The following is an 18,284-nucleotide window of genomic DNA, read 5'->3' as shown; positions in this document are numbered from 1 at the left end:
TGGCAGATTCCACCAATTGCAGGGCTGTAAGCCAAGCATTTGAATTGAAATCAGGATCGGTTTCGGTTGATCTGTCTTCGAGCGCACGCCTCACAAATTCTTGGGTCGGAATGAGTAGTGTGTTAGGGTTGGATCTACGCCCATACATGGCAGCCTGGACGGCGCCAGCTGGCCCAGAAATGAGAGGACGAGAGCTGCTAGAAGTGCTGCCTTGACGTTTGCAACGGCGGACTAATGCATCCCAGTCTTGTTCCATTGTATTTTTTTTATCTTCGAAAGCAAGACATGAAGAAAAGGATGAAGAAGAATAAAGAACCCAGAGAGATTTATAGCAGAATGGTCAAAAGATTTATGGTGTTTGGTGGATAATACAAGTGTGGTTGGGGTTGGTTGGTGGTAGATAGTAATGTCAGGTTTCAAGTTCTTCATTTAGTGGATGAAAATGACAAGACTCTGATGATGGGGTGGTTGGAAATGACAGGACTCTGATGATGGGGTGGTTGGAAATGACAGGACTCTGATGACAGAGTGGTTGTCTATGTTAATTATCCTTGATGCTGATTCAAAATAATAAGGCCCATCAATATAACAATGACCATCAAATTAATATTATTAAAAGCAACAAATGAACATCATAAAGGCAAGGCCCATCAGATTAATATTACAGAGCGTTTACAAATGAATATCACACAAAAGTGTGGTGTCAATCTGAGGTGATGTCTACATAGCTTTGGTGACTAAGAGGAACACCAAAAGTAACAAGCCAACTTCGAATTCTGATGTGAATCTGCCTAAACGTGTACCATATGGGGCGCACCAGCTTACTGATGTAGGATCAACATACCGTTCCCACTGGAGAGCAATTGGCGGCATAGAATGTCCAGGAATTAGATGGAGCTACATTATAGAGAATAACAATAAAATTAGATAACTTGCAAATACAACAAATCAATTCACCAATTGGATATTAGTGTACTCAATCAAAAAATACCTGTACAAAGTGATTTATCACATGACCAACAGCTATAACATGATGTACATCCGGTGGACCTTCTCCTCTTAGTGAAAGGTATGACCAACAACCCGTAGAGGAGATGGATATGAAAACCACTTGGAACCTGGTTGCTACAAGGTATCTCATCTCTGGCAGTTGCATCCATTTATCCTCGGTAGCCGGATCACCAGGAGGAAGAGTGAGTCGGGAATGTAAGGCATTAACCACATGTCTGGACCACATTTCATCATACAACCCTCTGTGTCGTTCAAGTTCTTCTATCAACGTTGCCCTAACCCATGACCAACTTTCCTCACCTGATGGTAGTCCGAGTAATGCAGCAACGGCTCTATAGCCACAGTTACCATCATCCTCAACATTCTGAACTGTTTGTATATATGGGTGGAAAAAGGCTGGAAAATGACCCATGAAATAGCTTGTATCAGACTTCTTCACACGCTTCTTCTTCTTTGGTGGTTGTGAAACCTTCTTTGCCTCTCTGATCTCCCTATCAACATGTTCAAAACCTGAAAGATCACGAGTCAAGGATCCTATTGCTTTATTCTTGGGTGGTATTTTCTCATTCGCCTTAAGAGTGCGCTTGGACCTTATCTTAACCGCAGGAGTACAAAGTGAACTGCTTTCAGGACAATAGATCGCTTGAAGCTTCCTCCTTACCATACTCTGCCCTCCAATATCCAAAGAACTGAAATAATGTGTCAATGCCTCAACTTCTGGTTGCATATCTCCATGGTTCATGCCGCAAATATGGTTGCTGGTAGTATCTGCAACAGGTTCAGGTACATGCTCCCAACTCAGCCTCTTCCAGAATGGATGAATTGACTCATATGGAATTCTTTCATAACCTGCAAGTTCACAAAAGTGTCACTTTCAATAACAAATAGAATTAATTGACAAGAGAGTGGTTGACCGGTGACCTGCAAGTTCACAACCGCGAGGTAGTCCATGAGTCTCTCTCAACAAGCAATCGCATCCGCCGTAGGACTTCATTCTTATATGTTCAGCGTCGATGAGCTGCAGGCATTTGTTTGACACAAATCCTCTAATATTTGTGTAAAATGGGAACATGAAAATGTGATCAATTCTGTGAATACTGCGCTCAAACGATGCTAATATTTCAGTATGTCGATTACATGTCAAACTATGCGACGCATCCCATGAAGTGGCCAGGTCACCCTTGCAATCCCGTAACATCTTCTTCAAACTGGCATGTGCACCCTCAGCCCTGCAAACAACAAATAGATATCTTATTAACAACAATCTATCAAATGAACAAACAACGCATAAATTAAGCTCATGTAATTTTTTTACCTGTTACTTGTTGTTGTTCCAAAGTGCATCACATGATTTGTCCATGCCTTGGCGAATTTCTCCTTGTGAACCAACCATGTAGTAGAACAATAAGAGGTAAAGTTGTTGTATTTTGCCTTGCACATATTAAACAATTGCATCCATTTCACTTCAAATTCTTCAACTGTTGCAGCATCCACCACCTCTGCCCACTTCATCATAACCAACTCAGCAAAATCATCTGTGCCAACATAGAGTTTGCACTTTGCCAAAACACACTTGTTGATGTGCCACAAGCATAATAAATGTGTAGTGTTAGGAAGGCTTTGCTTAGCAGCACTCAATAAGGCAAGATCCCTGTCAGTAACAATCACCTTAGGCAACATGGCTTGATCAGCTAATAGAGACTTCATACACTCCAGTGCCCAAACGTAGTCATCTGTGCCCTCATTAACAATGTAGCAAAAGGCTATGGAGTATGTCTTATCTGTGGAAGTCAGTCCAACAATCTCAAGCAAGGGAATTGCATATTTGTTTGTCTTGTATGTGCAATCCATAATCACTACATACGGGAATGTGTTGAACAGTTTGATAGCATTTGGATGAGCCCAAAATACATCTCTAATGACTTCCGATCCAGGCTCATGTCTTTCAAAGTGGACATACTTGTCACCGTCCAACTTCTTCAACAAGTGTTGCATTTCTGTCAATCCCCCGCGGAGGGATTTTCTTAACCTCTCGCAAACACCATAAATCTGAGATATGGTAGTCAAGTTTGTAGGATTGTTTTCCTTCAAAGTCAACAACATCTTTCTCGGTGGAACCCAACTCCTTGTCATTTTTTCCACTTGCTCCTTCTCTCCGGGTTTTAGACGACCAACAAAATTGTGCCCAAGTAGTGACCTAGCTGGTTCATGGTTGTGTATACCTTCCATCACCTTTAGCCGCCAATCTCTATCTATGTCATTTTTCCTAGGTCGTCCTTTTAGTCTAAAAGGACAACCTGTCTTTTGTGATCTCGTCCCTTCAACAAGGTCAGGGTCTCTATAAGGAACATATTTACCATGCTTCTCGCACCCCAACATGACATAAGCTTTTCTGCTTCCATTCCCACCATAATCTGACTTTGTGATCAACGTAACATATCCATTTTCAATCGCAATTCCATGAACCCAATTGATAAGATCATCACGGGTAGGGAAAATCTGTTATAATAATAAGAATTGATTACAAGGGTGATCAAGACATAATAAGAATTGATATATTACACTCTCAAAACAATGCAAAAATATGTTCAAAGAATACCTGATCAATTGCAAATAAATGCGAGACATCTATACTTATACACGGGGGCACAAATGCTGGTGGTGGCACCTCTGTAGTGGCCTCTTCAGGTTGACCATTGTGAAATCCAGCTTCAATCAATTGTGACTCACCAAAGAAAAATGAATCTGTCATCCCTGGAAGAGAATACGGAAAGTTACATTCCATACTCAATACGGAAAGCTACTTTCCATACTGAATACGGATTGTTACTTTCCATACTGAATACGGAAATTACCTTTCCATATTCAATACGGAAGATAACAATCCGTATTATATCACGACTCAGAATTCAAAAAACCATCATTCTAACTACTTAAACTACTTAATCTAACTACTTAAACTACTTAATCTAACTACTTCCACTACTTAATCCTACAAAATAACAACAAATAAACACATAGACTTACCTCTACTACAACACTTGTTGATAGTGGTGGAGAGCTTGGGAAATGAAGGAGTGGATGGTGGTGGAGAGCTTGGGAATGAAAGTGAGGTAGGAGAGGGTGAGAGAGAGGGTGGTCTGGAGGCATTGAGGAGGTTGAGGGGGGCTGGTGAGGGGTTGGTGAAGGGGTTGGTGAGGGAGGAGTAATGGTGGAAAAAAGGGGAATCCTGTCAGAGTTAAATACGGAAAATACATTTCCGTAGTCATCAAAATATAATACGGAAAGTACCTTTCCGTATTAAGTTAAATTGAATACGGAAAGTACCTTTCCGTAGGGCACTTTTGGGTTTAAAAAAAAAGGGTGGGGCGCGCAGCCCCATAGGGAGGCCCCAAACCCAACTCCCAACATATGATCATCGCATCTGATCATAGTACCCATGGCCACTCTGATCATCGCAGCCTCTCCTCCTCTCCTCGATGATGACTCAGGTATCTTTTAAATTTCTCATTCATTTTTTCCAAAATCTTCATGAATTTATTTAGGGTTTCTGTCTTCAAGCAGTATGTTTAATTTATTCATTTTTTATATGTTCGACGGTGATGACTCAGGTATCTCCACGACGTTTCTTCCCTAATTTTCATCTTCACAAGCGGCTAGGTCTCCCCTTATTTTCACCTGGATGCCCTCATCGCTATCGCCATCCAAGGTATCTTTAAGCAGTATTTTCATTTTTTTTTTCATATTTTTTAGGTGATTGATTACTTGCCTGATTAGCTGCTGAATTGATTATTGGATTCGTTGTCTCATGTGAAATTATTCACCTTTAGTTTCTTAATCCTGCCGCACCTCTGCCATGGTCATAGGTTGAGCTTCTGAAAACCTTAATTTTGGACCGCCAATCCAGTCTGATCTTTTGATAATTATTAATGAAATTTGAAAAAAAAATGAAATAGGAAATTTTTATTTGAAATGGGAAATTATTAACCTTTAATTGCTCCCCCATCAAGTTTCAAATGTTTTCGAATTCAAATTTGTGCTTAACCTTAAATTACTCCCTTTATCAAGCCTTAGGTTAGTGAATTTATTATTTAGAAACCACCAATATAGTAACAACCTCATATCCTTTGTGGGAAATAAGAAGGTAATTACTTGACTGATAAGTTTGTTTCCTTTGTGGGAAATTGAAAATTGAAATATAAATTAAAGAAACTTAATTATCGATATCAGTTAGTAATAATTGATTTTAACTTTCAAATTTTATTAATAAGTACTTCTCACTTCCCAGATTGTCATCGTCTCTCCTCAAAGTTTCTGAAAAATGCTTCTTCTCTCTTTTCTATTCGCTTCATCTGCAGGTTAAGCATGCTCACGGTAAGTCATAATACTACTTCTCTTTTTTCAGATTGTCATCGTCTCTCTTCGAAGTTGTCTGAAGAATTCAGATGCACACCTCTTGAAACTCACATGCTTTTTATTTACTTGAACTGATACAATGTACAACACATATCAATAATGTATAGTGTTTGACTCTTTCCCTTTCCTGGCTCTGGTTTTCACTCCAATTGTTCGAAAAAAAATATAAACCAAGTGCAATGGTCGTATATGTTCACTTGATGCATGTCTATTAGATGATCCTAAAATGTTAGATTATTTCTGTTACACATGTACAGGGTCGGGCTGCCTCTTCAGGTTAGAAAGCTGAAAGAAATTATGAACATTAAAGCCAAGTAAGAGAAGAAGGATCTAAATTTTAAGGTAAACCTTTTTAATGTGACAAGAAAAACATTGGTAATGTTTGCATGTTGTTATGGTAATTCTTTGGTAAGTGTTCTAATGGTGCGTATTTGTTCATACTTAAATATTTTTCTTTCTAGAATACAAATATGTGAGATGTTAATGTGTTTGTTTGAACTTTTATAGTGCGGAATTGAATGAGGAGATAAATCTGTTCATTTTCCTAACTCATAACATTACCTTTCTGACAATTACCTGACACATAGCTTAAGTCAATCTTTGACAGTTGGCTTTATTGGTAAATTTTTAAGTGCTTCTTGAAACCCAGTTCTTCTGTATTGTTTCATAATTTGGAGTATGATTTATTTCTTTTTATTGTGAACTAAGCATGGAACTCTTTGACTTAGCCATAACTATCCTTCATATGATACTTAGGTCAATCATGCCTAATAAAGTTTTGAGCTTTATTCAATTTTCAATTTTTGTCTGAATGAAAGAAAAAGGAGCTCTGGCTTGTGCTTCAAAGAGGTATAATTGAAATAACCATACGAAAGTTAAATGTCAAATGTATGTTTTCCTACTGTAAATTACTCCGCCCAACAAGCTTCAAATTAGTGAATTTATTCATTTATTCAGTTTATCTCTGGCATTTGTTTTCTCCCACTATAATAGCATTTATTCATTTATGCTTTTCTGGTGACAACTCAGCTCTGAAGCATAAGAAAAAGTGAATGAGCTCAGTTTCAATCTCGCCTAATGAATGCTAATAAGGTGTAACTTGAAGGAATGAAACGAATTGGGAAGGGTAGATGTATGCTGATAGATGTTTAGAGAGGCTGAAGAACTACCTGCAACTTTGGCAGCAAGTATGGGACAACCTGCTCAAACTGATAATGATATGGTGAGCATTGGATTTCTATTTTTGTGCTGTGATTATGGTGTTTCGCTAAGTTTAGTATATACATTTCTTCTCTGTTTGTTCTGCACTTTGAGTATTCATTTTGCTCAAAATTTCTTGCAGGAGCTTGCTTTCGAAGTTGCTAAACAAAGACTTTTTAACTTCGTTTCCAAGTTGAATTGATTTTTCAGAACTTAACTATTTGATTCCACCCATTTCTGGAACAAGTTGCTATAAATTGAGCTGCCAAGGAGATAGGAAGAGCTGTTATAAAAGTTGTGACTGTGACTAAGGCTAGAGGAGTAGAGGTAGCTGGAGCAGTGGACACTTTATCATGTTGGCGAAGATATTCGAAAGGTTTTTGCTTTTGGTGTCACTTTAGCTCCATTAAAGCAAACCTAACTTCTTTAGTATGTCTTTAATAATTAATTATTCAGATTATTTTCTTTTATGGAAGAGTCACTTGAAATAAACTTAAGAGAAGATGTGACAGAAGTATAGAAGCCTTCTAGAGAATATGGTTGCCTTTATCTTGGAAATGATGTAGGCACATCTAGGTTGCTGCTTTATGTTTATCCTTATGCATGGAAGTTGTAGAAGCTGCATAGGTTAGTGATATTGAAGAACCCGGGATCATCCCACCAAAGTGTTGGAGGGAGCAATTCCGAGTTGTGGAGGACCATCAAATTATCAGAATGAAAATTGGCCCTCAGACTTTCTTTAGCCAGCTTAGCTTTTCTATTTATTAACTTTTGTAATTTGAGCAATGTATTGATCAATTTTCAGACATCGAAATGGTATTATTGGTATGCTAGATCTGCTAATTAGTGGAAAAGTTTGAAAAGAAAAATGAAATGAGAAAAATGTTGTCTTGGAAGGTACTAAGTAGAACGGTAAGTCTATTTGTTTGAGAGTTTAATGAGTGTTTTGACAATTTTATTCTCTGTTTTTGAGGTTTCTAACAGTGTTGTTGTGATTCTTTTTCTCTCTTTTTTTTTTTTCTTCTGATTAGTGAATGTTCGAATCTACTTGACATTATCATTGGAGCAAGGAAATGGAAAATGATTTCTTTGACTTCCCTTTGACAAATCAAATTTGAGAGTTACTGAAAGTCTGGGAAAAGGAAAATGAGAGGGCGGTCAAATTTGAGAGTCTGGGTGCAACAAGGAAAATCAAATTTGGTCCCTGTTTTAATACTCATTGATAGTTCTGAGTTTCCTTTTTTGTGTTATCTTCTACTTTATAGAGCTGGATGGGTGTCTTCTTAAGATTATGCATGGACTAAAGAAATTATGGAGTGTAAAATCACCCATGTGATTCTAGGGTAGCTTTTGTATCTGCTTTTGTTGATTCTGAAGAGTTTTGAGTGATCTGTAATAAAGCAGGTACTCGTCCCTCTTGGTCTTATCTCTCGCAGATAGACTCCACATTTCTATTCTTCTCTTTATTTTTTCATTTATGCCTTGATTTGAGATAGCACTGGGACGTGATTTATTTTTTATTGGTGGTGGGGCTGCCACGTGATGATGTACTACATTGGGGGTGTTTCTTTTTTTTTCATACATTGTAATTGAGGTCTCTATGTACTTCATAGCATTGTTGTTGGAACTTGATTAATTGATGCTCATTGAGAGAGTGTGTTCATAAGCTTTCTTTGTCTATCAATTCAATATTTGTGCTTTAAAAAGTCTATAAAATGAGAGAAGTCAAGTTGAATTATTGATAAGGATTTATTGGACTTTAATATCACTTTGGATTGAGTCAGGTTGAATTATTGATAGATGAGGTTTAATTAAGTAACAATTTATGTTTATTTTTATCAAACTATGCTTCATTCCTTATAGTACATTTGAAAGAAAGATGAAGATTTTTCCTTTTACTTTTTGCTCATTGTGTTCCTCTTCCATTAGCTTTGTTGATAGAGCTTCTTGAAATTCTCTTATACAATAAGCATAAAGTTGACTTATTTCTTTCAGTTCTTATATTATATTTTAGCAGTATCAATTAATATATTCTTCTTTATTCTTTTAAAAGCTTTAATCTCTAATATATATATATATATATGTATATATATATATATTCATAAGGTTTTATGCATAACTAAAAGAATAATAGGGTGAACCCATATTGTGTTCTCTTCTATGAATGAATAGTAACCTAAATACTATCTACATGCATTATGTATTTTTTATGTATTTTGTTGAGTATCACAAACTTCTCAAATAGAAATGAAACAAATATTAACAAAGGAGATAGAGAAAACAAAATCTTAACAATATAGTGGCAATGTGCACTTTAATATAAGGTTAGCACTAAAATTCCCACAAAATACTTAGAAGTGGGTTTTCATTAAAAAACAGATGTAGTTGGACAATAAACAATTGAAAAAATCACTACAATTGAATTTGAATAGAATTAAATTTTTAAAAACAAAATTATATTACCATTTAATCTGAACTCTTGCGAATAGAAAAAATCTTTGGTCAGCCCCTACTGTTTAGCGCGCTGACCGTGGGGCGAGAGATTTGTATCACGGCTGTCGGTTGTGGGGATACCTTGGTCAAGACCAAAAAAAAAATTAAAAGTAACAAAGATGCATTAAAGGTACAATATGAAGAGTTGCTTAGTATGGTTACACCTGAGCAAAAGTATGTATATGAGAGGGTTGTCACATCTATGTTTTCAAACTCAGGAGGCTTCTACTTTTTATATGGCTATGGTTGAACCGGAAAGATTTTTGTTTGGACGTCACTTAGATCCAGATGACTAATTGTGCTTAATATTGCTTCTAGTGGCATATTATCATTACTCTTGCCTGGAGGGAGAACAACTCATTCTAAATTTAGCATTCCGTTAGACGCTACGGAGACCTCAGCATGTAATATAAAGCAGGGAGGTATACGAGCAAAGCTTCTGCTTGAGACAAGCCTTATTATATGGGATGAAGCTTCAGTGTTAAAAAAGTTTTGTTTCGAACCTCCAAACATTACACTCCGAGATTTAAGGAGGTTGAAAAATAAAGACAACGTACATAAACCTTTTGGGGGAAAAGTAGTAATACTTGGAGGTGGTTTTAGGCAAATACTACCTGTAATAACTAAAGGAAGCAAACATGAAGTTGTGGAAGCTACTGTAAACTCTTCATCATTGTGCAAGCATTGCAAAGTTATGAAATTGTCTAAGAACATGCAGCTAACCGAAGCCGAGATGGCTGATGAAGCAAAATAAATTAAAGAGCTTGCAGATTGGATTCTTAAAATTGGAAATGACATCATCCTGATTCTGGAGCAAGAAAGTATGATGTTCAAATCCCGTCAGATTTGTTCATCCCAATTAGTCCTGACCTATTAATGGAATTGATTAAATATACATATTTTGACCTTCCGCACAAAATGAAAGACCCACAATTTTTTTAAGATAGAGCAATATTGACCCCTACACTAGAAGCTGTTGAAATGATAAACACTTACATATATGTTTGGCATGATAGCTGCACCAGAACGTGAATATCTGACCTTTGACTCTGTCTTGCAATCTGATGAGGATTCTGAAATCCGGGGTGAGTGGTTTACCACCGAATTTTTGAACGACAATAAAAGTTCAAGAATCCCTAACCACAAACTATTATTGAAACATGATACTCCAATGATGCTTTTGAGAAATATATACCAAGCATTAGGTTTATGCAATGGAACTAAGTTAATTGTGGATGAACTCGATGAACGTTTTATTGGTGCAACTGTTATCACAGCAACAATTGCTAATGACAAAGAGCACATTTCAAGAATGGACTTAGTTCCTTCAGATTCCAAATTTCCAATTAATTTCAGAAGAAGACAATTTCTAATTGCATTATGCTTTGCGATAACCATAAACAAAAGTCAAGGACAAACTCTATCTCAAGTTGGGCTCTTCTTTTCGACGCCCGTCTTCACTCATTATCAGTTATATGTATCTCTCTCTAGAGCACACACAAGAAAGGGTCTTAAACTTTGTATACTCGATGAGTCGAACAAACAACAGACCAGTAATGTAAATGTAGTGTTTAAGAAAGATTTTGGAAATGTTTGATGTGTACAACATAATTTCATTTATTTATTATATTTTTTCTTCATATATTATTACACGGTTGACTTATACACGATTGACTTATTTATAATTTAAAAGTTACATATATATGAAAACTAATTTATTTATTACAAAATTCCAACATAAAATTTCGTGCAGCGCACGGGTTATCGTACTAGTAGTTTAAATATTTGTTAATCTGAAATATAATTAATATAAAAATATTAAATATAATTTAATACTAATTTTTATTTGAATAATAATTAATGAAATATTAGTAATCATTTTTTTAAAGTTTTTCAATGTAACAAATTTCCTTCTCAAATTTATTTGATCCTCTTAAAATATATGATCCCTCTTCAATTTAAATTAAAAAAAAATCTTTTAAAAACAAATTTACTTCAGATTTCATATTTTTCCCTTACCCTATACGAAGTATTTTTTTTTTTTTTTTGAAAAATACTACCTCCGGTCCAATTTATAAGCATGAAAGAGAAGAAAAATCTTGGTCCTTTTTATAAGAACCAAATGAAAGTTAGAGCAATATTAATTATTTTTTTCCAATGATGCCCTTACTTATTAATTCTAACTTGTAAAATATGTCTCATTAATTATTCTTTCTCTTTCTCACTTTCCAACACTAATAACAAAGGGTAATTTTGGAAGTTTATTTTAATATAAGACAAATTTAATGCATTTTATCTAGTTTAGCTATATTTCTTAAACTATGTGAATTTTTTTTTTGTTGCTTATAAATAGGACCGGAGGGAGTAGTTTGTTATATCTTCCTTGGAAAACTTTGACTTAGTAATTGAACTTCAAATAAACAAATACTTTTTCAATTCCTTTTATTTAAAAAAATAAATCAATAAGTTAATCTCTCCTTCTCTCCAAACCTTTCTGTGTTCTTTTATTTTTTCACGTGATAAATAAATCACTCCCCCATTCATTTGGTTTCTCTCTCCAACGCTTACAGTAATACACTCACGCAGCATTAAACGTATCTCGATTCCCATCATCAGCCCTTTCCCCAATTCAATTTTCCCTAACCTAAATCAATCAAGCGTGATTCTTCTCCACCATCTCCCCAGAACTGGCGATCCAAATATTTGGTTTTATTCGATTGCAGCGCCCCTCACCCTTACCCGAGGTCGCCATTTATTTGATTGGAGTCGTCCCTCACCCTTACCCGATGTGAGCTTTTGGAACTCTAAATCCCTAATTGATTTTGTTGAACCCTAATTCGAATTTGTTTGTGGTGCCATCCTCCCTCTACTTGCCCTATTTAAGGACCCACTCTGTTGTTCAAACCATCAACCTTGGCTTCCTATTTCCTGCCATCCTCCATCTAATACATTACCTGACATTCTATTTCTATTATATCGCCCTTTGTCGTCTTATGCCTGATTTGTTTCAAATAATATTTTAGATTTATTCTTAGTCTTCAGATGGTTCTTTTTCTACACATTATTTGCTTTCAAATAGGACTCTACCCATGATTTTCATTATTGGTTTTTATCTGGTGTTGAATACCTGATAAGAAAATGGTTCAATGATGAATTATGGTTCTACTATTTGAACGCGACTATACAAACTATGGTTCTTTTTCTGTTAGTTTTTTGTTTCTATTATATATTTGGTCAATAATTTGTGTGTTGAAACTTTAATTTGATCAATATTTCAGGCCCTAATAAAGCTACTGCTATTTGAACATCTGATTCTGATACAAACAGTTTTTTTCTAAGTGAAATCATGTCCATGATGAGTTGTATTGATGGATTTTTGAAGAGATTTGACTCTTAAAGCTAGACATATTCCTGTTAGTCTCCTTTCTATGAATCTGCTTTGATAAATTTTATGTGAATTTTAAATTTTTATTTGTTTTATGTGTTCTATGTTTCTCATGCAGGGCTAAATTTATCAATTGTAATAACAGACGGTAATACGTTCAACTACTTTCTCTAAACTATTTCTCTTATTGACTTGAGTTGCCTGTTATTGATATTTCTGGGTTGAGGGATATAAGAAAATTTCCTCATCTTTAAGTCTTAGAATTAATAGTGTGTCAAAGATTTCGTGATGTATAGTAATTGGCTTTGTTTTGTTGTAGATAGGTTCAAAGATTTTGTATGTATGAAAGGGCACAAAAGTATGGAGAGTGTAAGCGGATCTTGAACCATTGATTTGAGGAGAAATGAAAGGATCAAATCTTGAAAATTAAGGTTTCATGTTTTCAGTTGTCTTAGAATGTTATCATTTCGGTAAACTACCAGGATCAAACAGTTTTGGGATAACATTGATAATGAGCAATTTGACTGTGGTTGATGCTAAAGTAAGTTGTTTACCTTTTTTATGAAATATTATCTCTTTTTTTTTTTTTCTATTAAAAGATTTATATTTTATAGATTGCAAGTTAAACATGGTGGAAATTTTATATGGCTACAATGGTGAGGCATTTAATGTTACTGTAAAAATAGTTTATATATAGATGGGTTTTTATCTGCTGTTTCATAAGTAAAATTCACCTAATTGGTTCTTTAATGTTATTTTTTGATTTGATGTGAGCGATTTGATATTAAATGTTAAGTTTCACATTATATTTAAGAAAACATTTGAGATTTTGATAAAGCTTCAAGAATGCTTCTACAATGTGACATTTCTATTCTTGAATTCGGTGTTCTTATAGTGTGACTTTTTGAATTGCTGTTATGATCTTCTATCTAATATAATGGATCTTAATATTTTAATTTTGAATGTTGTAAATTCCGCAATTTTTGTATGTCTTCTCAAAAAAGCCCCAATTAGTTGATATGTCAACCCCAAATGCATTCTCTTCCCAAATTTTGTGTTTGCTTTTGGTTAATGATTAATGATACCAGCTTTTGAATTTTAATAATGTTTTTCCTAATATTTTTAACCAGGTCCTAGAATGGAATAAACAATGAGTTAATGCAGCAGATAGTTTTTCCTAATATTTCAAGAAAGATGATGTGCTGGGGCTGAACAAATGGTCTGTGGCTCCTTTCCCTATTCCTGTGGTCCAGTGGTCTGTGGCTCTGGAGATGTGAAGAAGCTTAGTGGTTCTTTGTGGATCATATAACCATGGAATTGCATTTTACTTTGCACCCCTATTTTGAAATAAGTGCATCCATATGAGGATAAACATGCTTAGATTTGAAATTGTTAGATTTAGTTCTTGGTTATGCTATGTACATTTATTTTTTGTCAAATTATAAGGTAAAAATCCCACAGGGATTGTAAATGTTAATAATTTCATGTTAATCTCTTTTTTAAATTAACTAGTACTTTTACCCGTGCGATGCACGGGGGATATTCATTTTTTTTTTTCTGTGTTTTTATTTTAATTTGTGTTTTTAAAAGATATTTTATGGATTAAAAGAACATAAATTTGTATGTTTTTTTGTGTGTTGCTATTTTGTTTTTCTCTTTTGCACTTCATTTCCTAAATGCTCGACTTATGGTTTTTTATATATCTATTGAATAGTTTATTACAGGGAGTTGAAGTAACATGTATGTGCTAAAAAAGCCACTGAATATTCTTTTTATTGAAATTGAAATAATTACATTGAGAATAAAATCAAGAGTGTATTGTTGCAAATTTTCAGTAAAAATATCTTCATATGACATTGTGAAAGACTTCTTTGTAAACTGCATTTAAAGTACTATGAGAATTGTTTCACTATCGCAAATGAGGATTTTAAATCATTTACGGTGCGTGACTCTATAAAATGTTATATATAATTAGCTATGTGAAAATATTTGTTTTGGAAAATATAACCCCACTTGATTTAGAAGCATTACTGGAGTAGCAATTTTAAGCCTTAATTGATGATTAGGAAAACATGAAGAATTTATTTTGTTTAAAAACTTGTTTGTGGATATCATTTGGGTTGTCATAATTGTTGGCTGATGAACATATGCTATCAGCACCCGAATAAGTTTTTTGTCCTCCAGGAAACAATGACATCATGAATTCATTCAAATTATCAACAATCTCATTAGTAGGAGGTAAAATAGCAGGATGTTGAAAAAATTGTGGATCTTTGTAATTTTGAAGGAAAGACGTATAAGTAAAAAAATCTTTCGCACCGGAGAAAGGGAAAACAAATCTTTCACCATTCTCCTTAAAGTCAGAAAAAACAATGTAAAGAAATAAGCAATACAAATGAAAGTAAAAAAATAAAAATGTGATTGAAGCCAGGATCAGAGGCACGGGGAGGGAGACTCAAAAGAAGAGAAAGGGAAGATGAGGGTTTGAAGACAAAGCTGATTCAAAGTGTCTACCATGGGTATTCAAATAAACTTAATAATTCGTAATTATCTCCAAAAAGCATAGATATCAAACTGAAACCTATATGGGTCAAGGTTTTTTTTTATAATTGACAACTTCAAGAATTCACAATAATAGGAAACCTTATTTCGAGATATCATACATTCAAAATATTGGCCAATCAATACCAAAATGCAAGAGGGAGTAATGAAATTAGGGACAAATAAATTAAGAGGGTTTGTTGCAAAAGAGAACACAAATTGCAAAAAGAAGGCGTAAGAACAGAGGTGCTTACCGGTGTGGACGATGATGAAGGAGAAGAATGCAAGAGGGATTTGAAAGGGCACTCCTTGCGGCTGGCTCTCAAATGAGCCTAAAGATTTTATTAGAGAATACATGACAATGTGAATAAAAAACCAACTATTAAGTGAAATTGATTTAACTATTTGCACACCTTAATTAAATTGAAATTGAGGTGCAAGTAAATTACATACCTGTTGTGCTGCATCTTCAACCTGTTCTGACTCTACATGGATATAAAATAGACAGAAATCTTGTTGCAGAATGCAAAGGGGTGAAGATTAAGCAAACGTGAAGAAGAATGTAGCCAAACATTAGGTAAAACAAAACTACCCAAAACAAAGAGAATTATAATTATTTTTAAAAAAGAAAAACAAACGTAGAACACTCAAAAATTTAGGTTCACATACATAAAACGGGTTTGATAGAAATTTGGGATTCATCTTGTGAACAAAAACTCTAGCGATTGAAGCATGTAGCCGCCGGAGTTTGAGAAAAGAGGCTACAATGTGGACATCGATTCGGTTCCTTAACCTGGCACAATTCAGTGATTCAAGCAAACAAATAGATGATATAATGGATGAGAGAAAATGCTATAGAATTTCTGAGTGAAATTAAAAGTAAAGTAATTTTGAGACTGAATATGAGATTAAACTTTACATGGCCGTATTAGTGAAAACTGGAAACCCCAGAAATCTGACAAAGGCGCGCGCTAGAGAATGGCGGACTGGCGGGGCTGCACCACAGCCCGTGACGCACGACAACAGAGTAGAGTTGAGGCCAATTCAGAAGAAGAAAGAATGAACAAAAAGAAACATTCTTACCTGAATCGCGGAGAATGAATGATGGAGAAGAATAAGTTGTTCTCAGATGATGGAAGATCCTGTCGAGAAGGAGCGTAGCAGAGAACAACTTGAAACTCTGAAAGTGAACGGTGAATGTGAGGGAGTAAAATTTGGACTGGGAAAGAATAACGGAAATTTGTGATTTGGGAGATAAAATGACAGTGAGATTGAAACTGATTTGGGAGGATAAAAGGCAGAATAAACGGCTGATATTGAATCTTTGAACAATAATATATATTTTTTACTAAAATACCCATGCTGAAAATCATATTGCAGTGCAATGGATATTGAATGACAAAATTAGCCTCCAGATTGCAAAAACTTTGCTTTTATATATAGTATAGATGCTAAAATTTAAAATTGATATAAAAATTAATTCTTATATCCATGGTTAGAGATATTTTATAGTACCTGTGATACTCTTATTAAGTATGTGTTTTCTTCTTTATTGTTTGTCTTACTCATTTCATTATATGAGAAGGAGACCTGACTTATCTTCTCCCATATGTTTATGTAAAATGGAAGAAATATTTGGAAGAATTATAGGGAACTGGTGAAGTAATCTTTATTCTCACAGATTGGTGAACTGTTTTTTTTTTCTCATTTCAGAGCTTGATTTAGAGAAAGACAGTGTAGCAGCTCAAGAAGAAGAAGAGAAATTTGTTCAAGAGCACTTTTCACCCCCCCCCCCCCCCCCCTCCACCAATATTCTGATTCAGAGTCAGAATCATTTGATGAAAAGTGTCTAATCTAGGGCAACAGTGACAAAATTGATGATTCAATTTCATATCAATTCCCGGGTGGCAAAATTTTCGGTGAAGGATTTGTTCCTGAGATTCTGAAGCTTATTATGAGAGAGGAAAGACCAGATGATATGGATGAAAAGCAATCTTCATGTGATAGTAAATTTTCAGAATTTGGAGTTCATGGTGTTTATTCTGAAGATGAGTATATTGAAATGGAACCTGACATGATGCGTTTTAAGTCTTTGAATGTGCATGGTTTTGGTGATGTATCAGAACCCGATGAGCAAGATGAGGATGATTTTCAATGTATCATGTTGTATTCTTCCTGGAACCAATACAAGAAATACATGTCTTTCTTATTTTGTGGATGTTTAATTGAATTGGTGTTTTGGTGTAAGATCATGAACCATAAATTAAGTTGTAAAACTGTATATATTGATCTTTTTCTCATCCAAATAATTCTCATCCAATATGGAACGTTTTCTTTGTCTATTATTCGTGGGCAAAATGCAAACTTGAAAACATTTGGGGGTTTTATACTTTATAAATTCTAATAACCCTTCTTTAAAATAATCTATTATATTCAATGTTCTCACTTATTTTTTATGCAGCCGAAACATCAAAATAATAATTAGGAAGTGGGTTGAGTATTTCCATAAGTTGTATATTAATGTTTTATTTTCCTCACAAATTTTTCAAGTTGTATATCTATGTGAAAACAGCTAAATGACATCAATCTCACCTTCCCACAATCAAGATTGTGATGTGATGTATTGAGTATTCCAATTCGGTATCTGTAAACTTTATATCCATGCTTCTTTTCATTGTTTTTTTTTAGGTTTGCTGGAATAATGAATGCTTAAACAGTGCCTTGATGAACCAGAGAATGACTTCAAGACGATGGACTTTCATGGAAAATGTTGGAAAAACTTTAAGTATTTGAAATTAATATTCGGTTTAGAGTAGTTATTTAATGGCAGGAGGTAGATCACCCATTGTTGATTTTTTTTCTTTCTTTTTTTGACATTGAAAATCTGAGATAATTTAAATTTAGTTATTTCTTTAAGAACCAATCAATGTAATTATTTTTCGATGTATAAAAAATAACCAATGTAATTCGTGTCGTGTATACATGAATCTCTTTCAATGAAATTAGCCGTGCAACAACAAGTTGAAATATATCTATGGGTCTTTGCTACATGTTTTCATCTCTTTTTTAATAATCTATCTATGGTTCTCAATTACAAATCTCTATTAGTAATCTATTGCAATTCTCAAATACAATTGTAGAACTCACCTACAACAACAAGTTGAAATATTTTTCTTCAATGGTGTAAATCTAAGTTTTTTAAAGTCTTCATCCTTATTATTATTGAATTTTTTTTAAA

General features: G+C 34.5%; 1 protein-coding gene and 3 long non-coding RNA genes across 9 annotated transcripts; 2 read left to right on the top strand and 2 right to left on the bottom strand.

The window, feature by feature from the left end:
• Nucleotides 1-584: 584 nt before the first annotated feature.
• LOC130710039 (PKS-NRPS hybrid synthetase cheA-like) lies at nt 585-3,244 on the bottom strand. The gene is made up of 4 exons (XM_057559195.1): nt 2,327-3,244; nt 1,933-2,240; nt 992-1,860; nt 585-897 (listed from the first exon to the last, which is right to left on the bottom strand). Exons 1-4 carry the CDS (start codon nt 3,238-3,240, stop codon nt 721-723), a joined length of 2,268 nt encoding a protein of 755 aa, XP_057415178.1. The 5' UTR covers nt 3,241-3,244; the 3' UTR covers nt 585-720.
• A 249-nt stretch (nt 3,245-3,493) lies between these two features.
• Nucleotides 3,494-16,293, bottom strand: LOC130710042 (uncharacterized). 4 transcript variants are annotated; one of them, XR_009010269.1, is made up of 4 exons: nt 15,301-16,293; nt 10,117-10,193; nt 9,091-9,990; nt 3,494-3,765 (listed from the first exon to the last, which is right to left on the bottom strand). It is a non-coding gene; the product is annotated as an uncharacterized LOC130710042 (long non-coding RNA). The 4 variants fall into 4 exon arrangements; XR_009010270.1 differs by having other exon boundaries at nt 9,091-10,193; nt 15,301-15,378; nt 15,500-16,293; XR_009010271.1 differs by having other exon boundaries at nt 9,091-10,193; nt 15,301-15,558; nt 15,716-16,293.
• On the top strand, nt 4,441-8,293 carry LOC130710040 (uncharacterized). Of its 2 annotated transcripts, XR_009010265.1 has the most exons (7): nt 4,442-4,502; nt 4,623-4,720; nt 5,300-5,385; nt 5,685-5,769; nt 6,457-6,649; nt 6,770-7,539; nt 7,659-8,293. It is a non-coding gene; the product is annotated as an uncharacterized LOC130710040 (long non-coding RNA). The 2 variants fall into 2 exon arrangements; XR_009010264.1 differs by having other exon boundaries at nt 4,441-4,502; nt 6,770-8,293.
• LOC130710041 (uncharacterized) lies at nt 11,610-14,051 on the top strand. 2 transcript variants are annotated; one of them, XR_009010266.1, is made up of 5 exons: nt 11,610-11,908; nt 12,399-12,533; nt 12,624-12,653; nt 12,825-13,046; nt 13,636-14,051. It is a non-coding gene; the product is annotated as an uncharacterized LOC130710041 (long non-coding RNA). The 2 variants fall into 2 exon arrangements; XR_009010267.1 differs by having other exon boundaries at nt 11,611-11,908; nt 12,829-13,046.
• Nucleotides 16,294-18,284: the final 1,991 nt, after the last annotated feature.

This window comes from Lotus japonicus, chromosome 4 (assembly GCF_012489685.1).
Source record: "Lotus japonicus ecotype B-129 chromosome 4, LjGifu_v1.2".
NCBI lineage: Eukaryota > Viridiplantae > Streptophyta > Magnoliopsida > Fabales > Fabaceae > Lotus > Lotus japonicus.
This window is presented reverse-complemented; position numbering and strand designations above follow the sequence as displayed.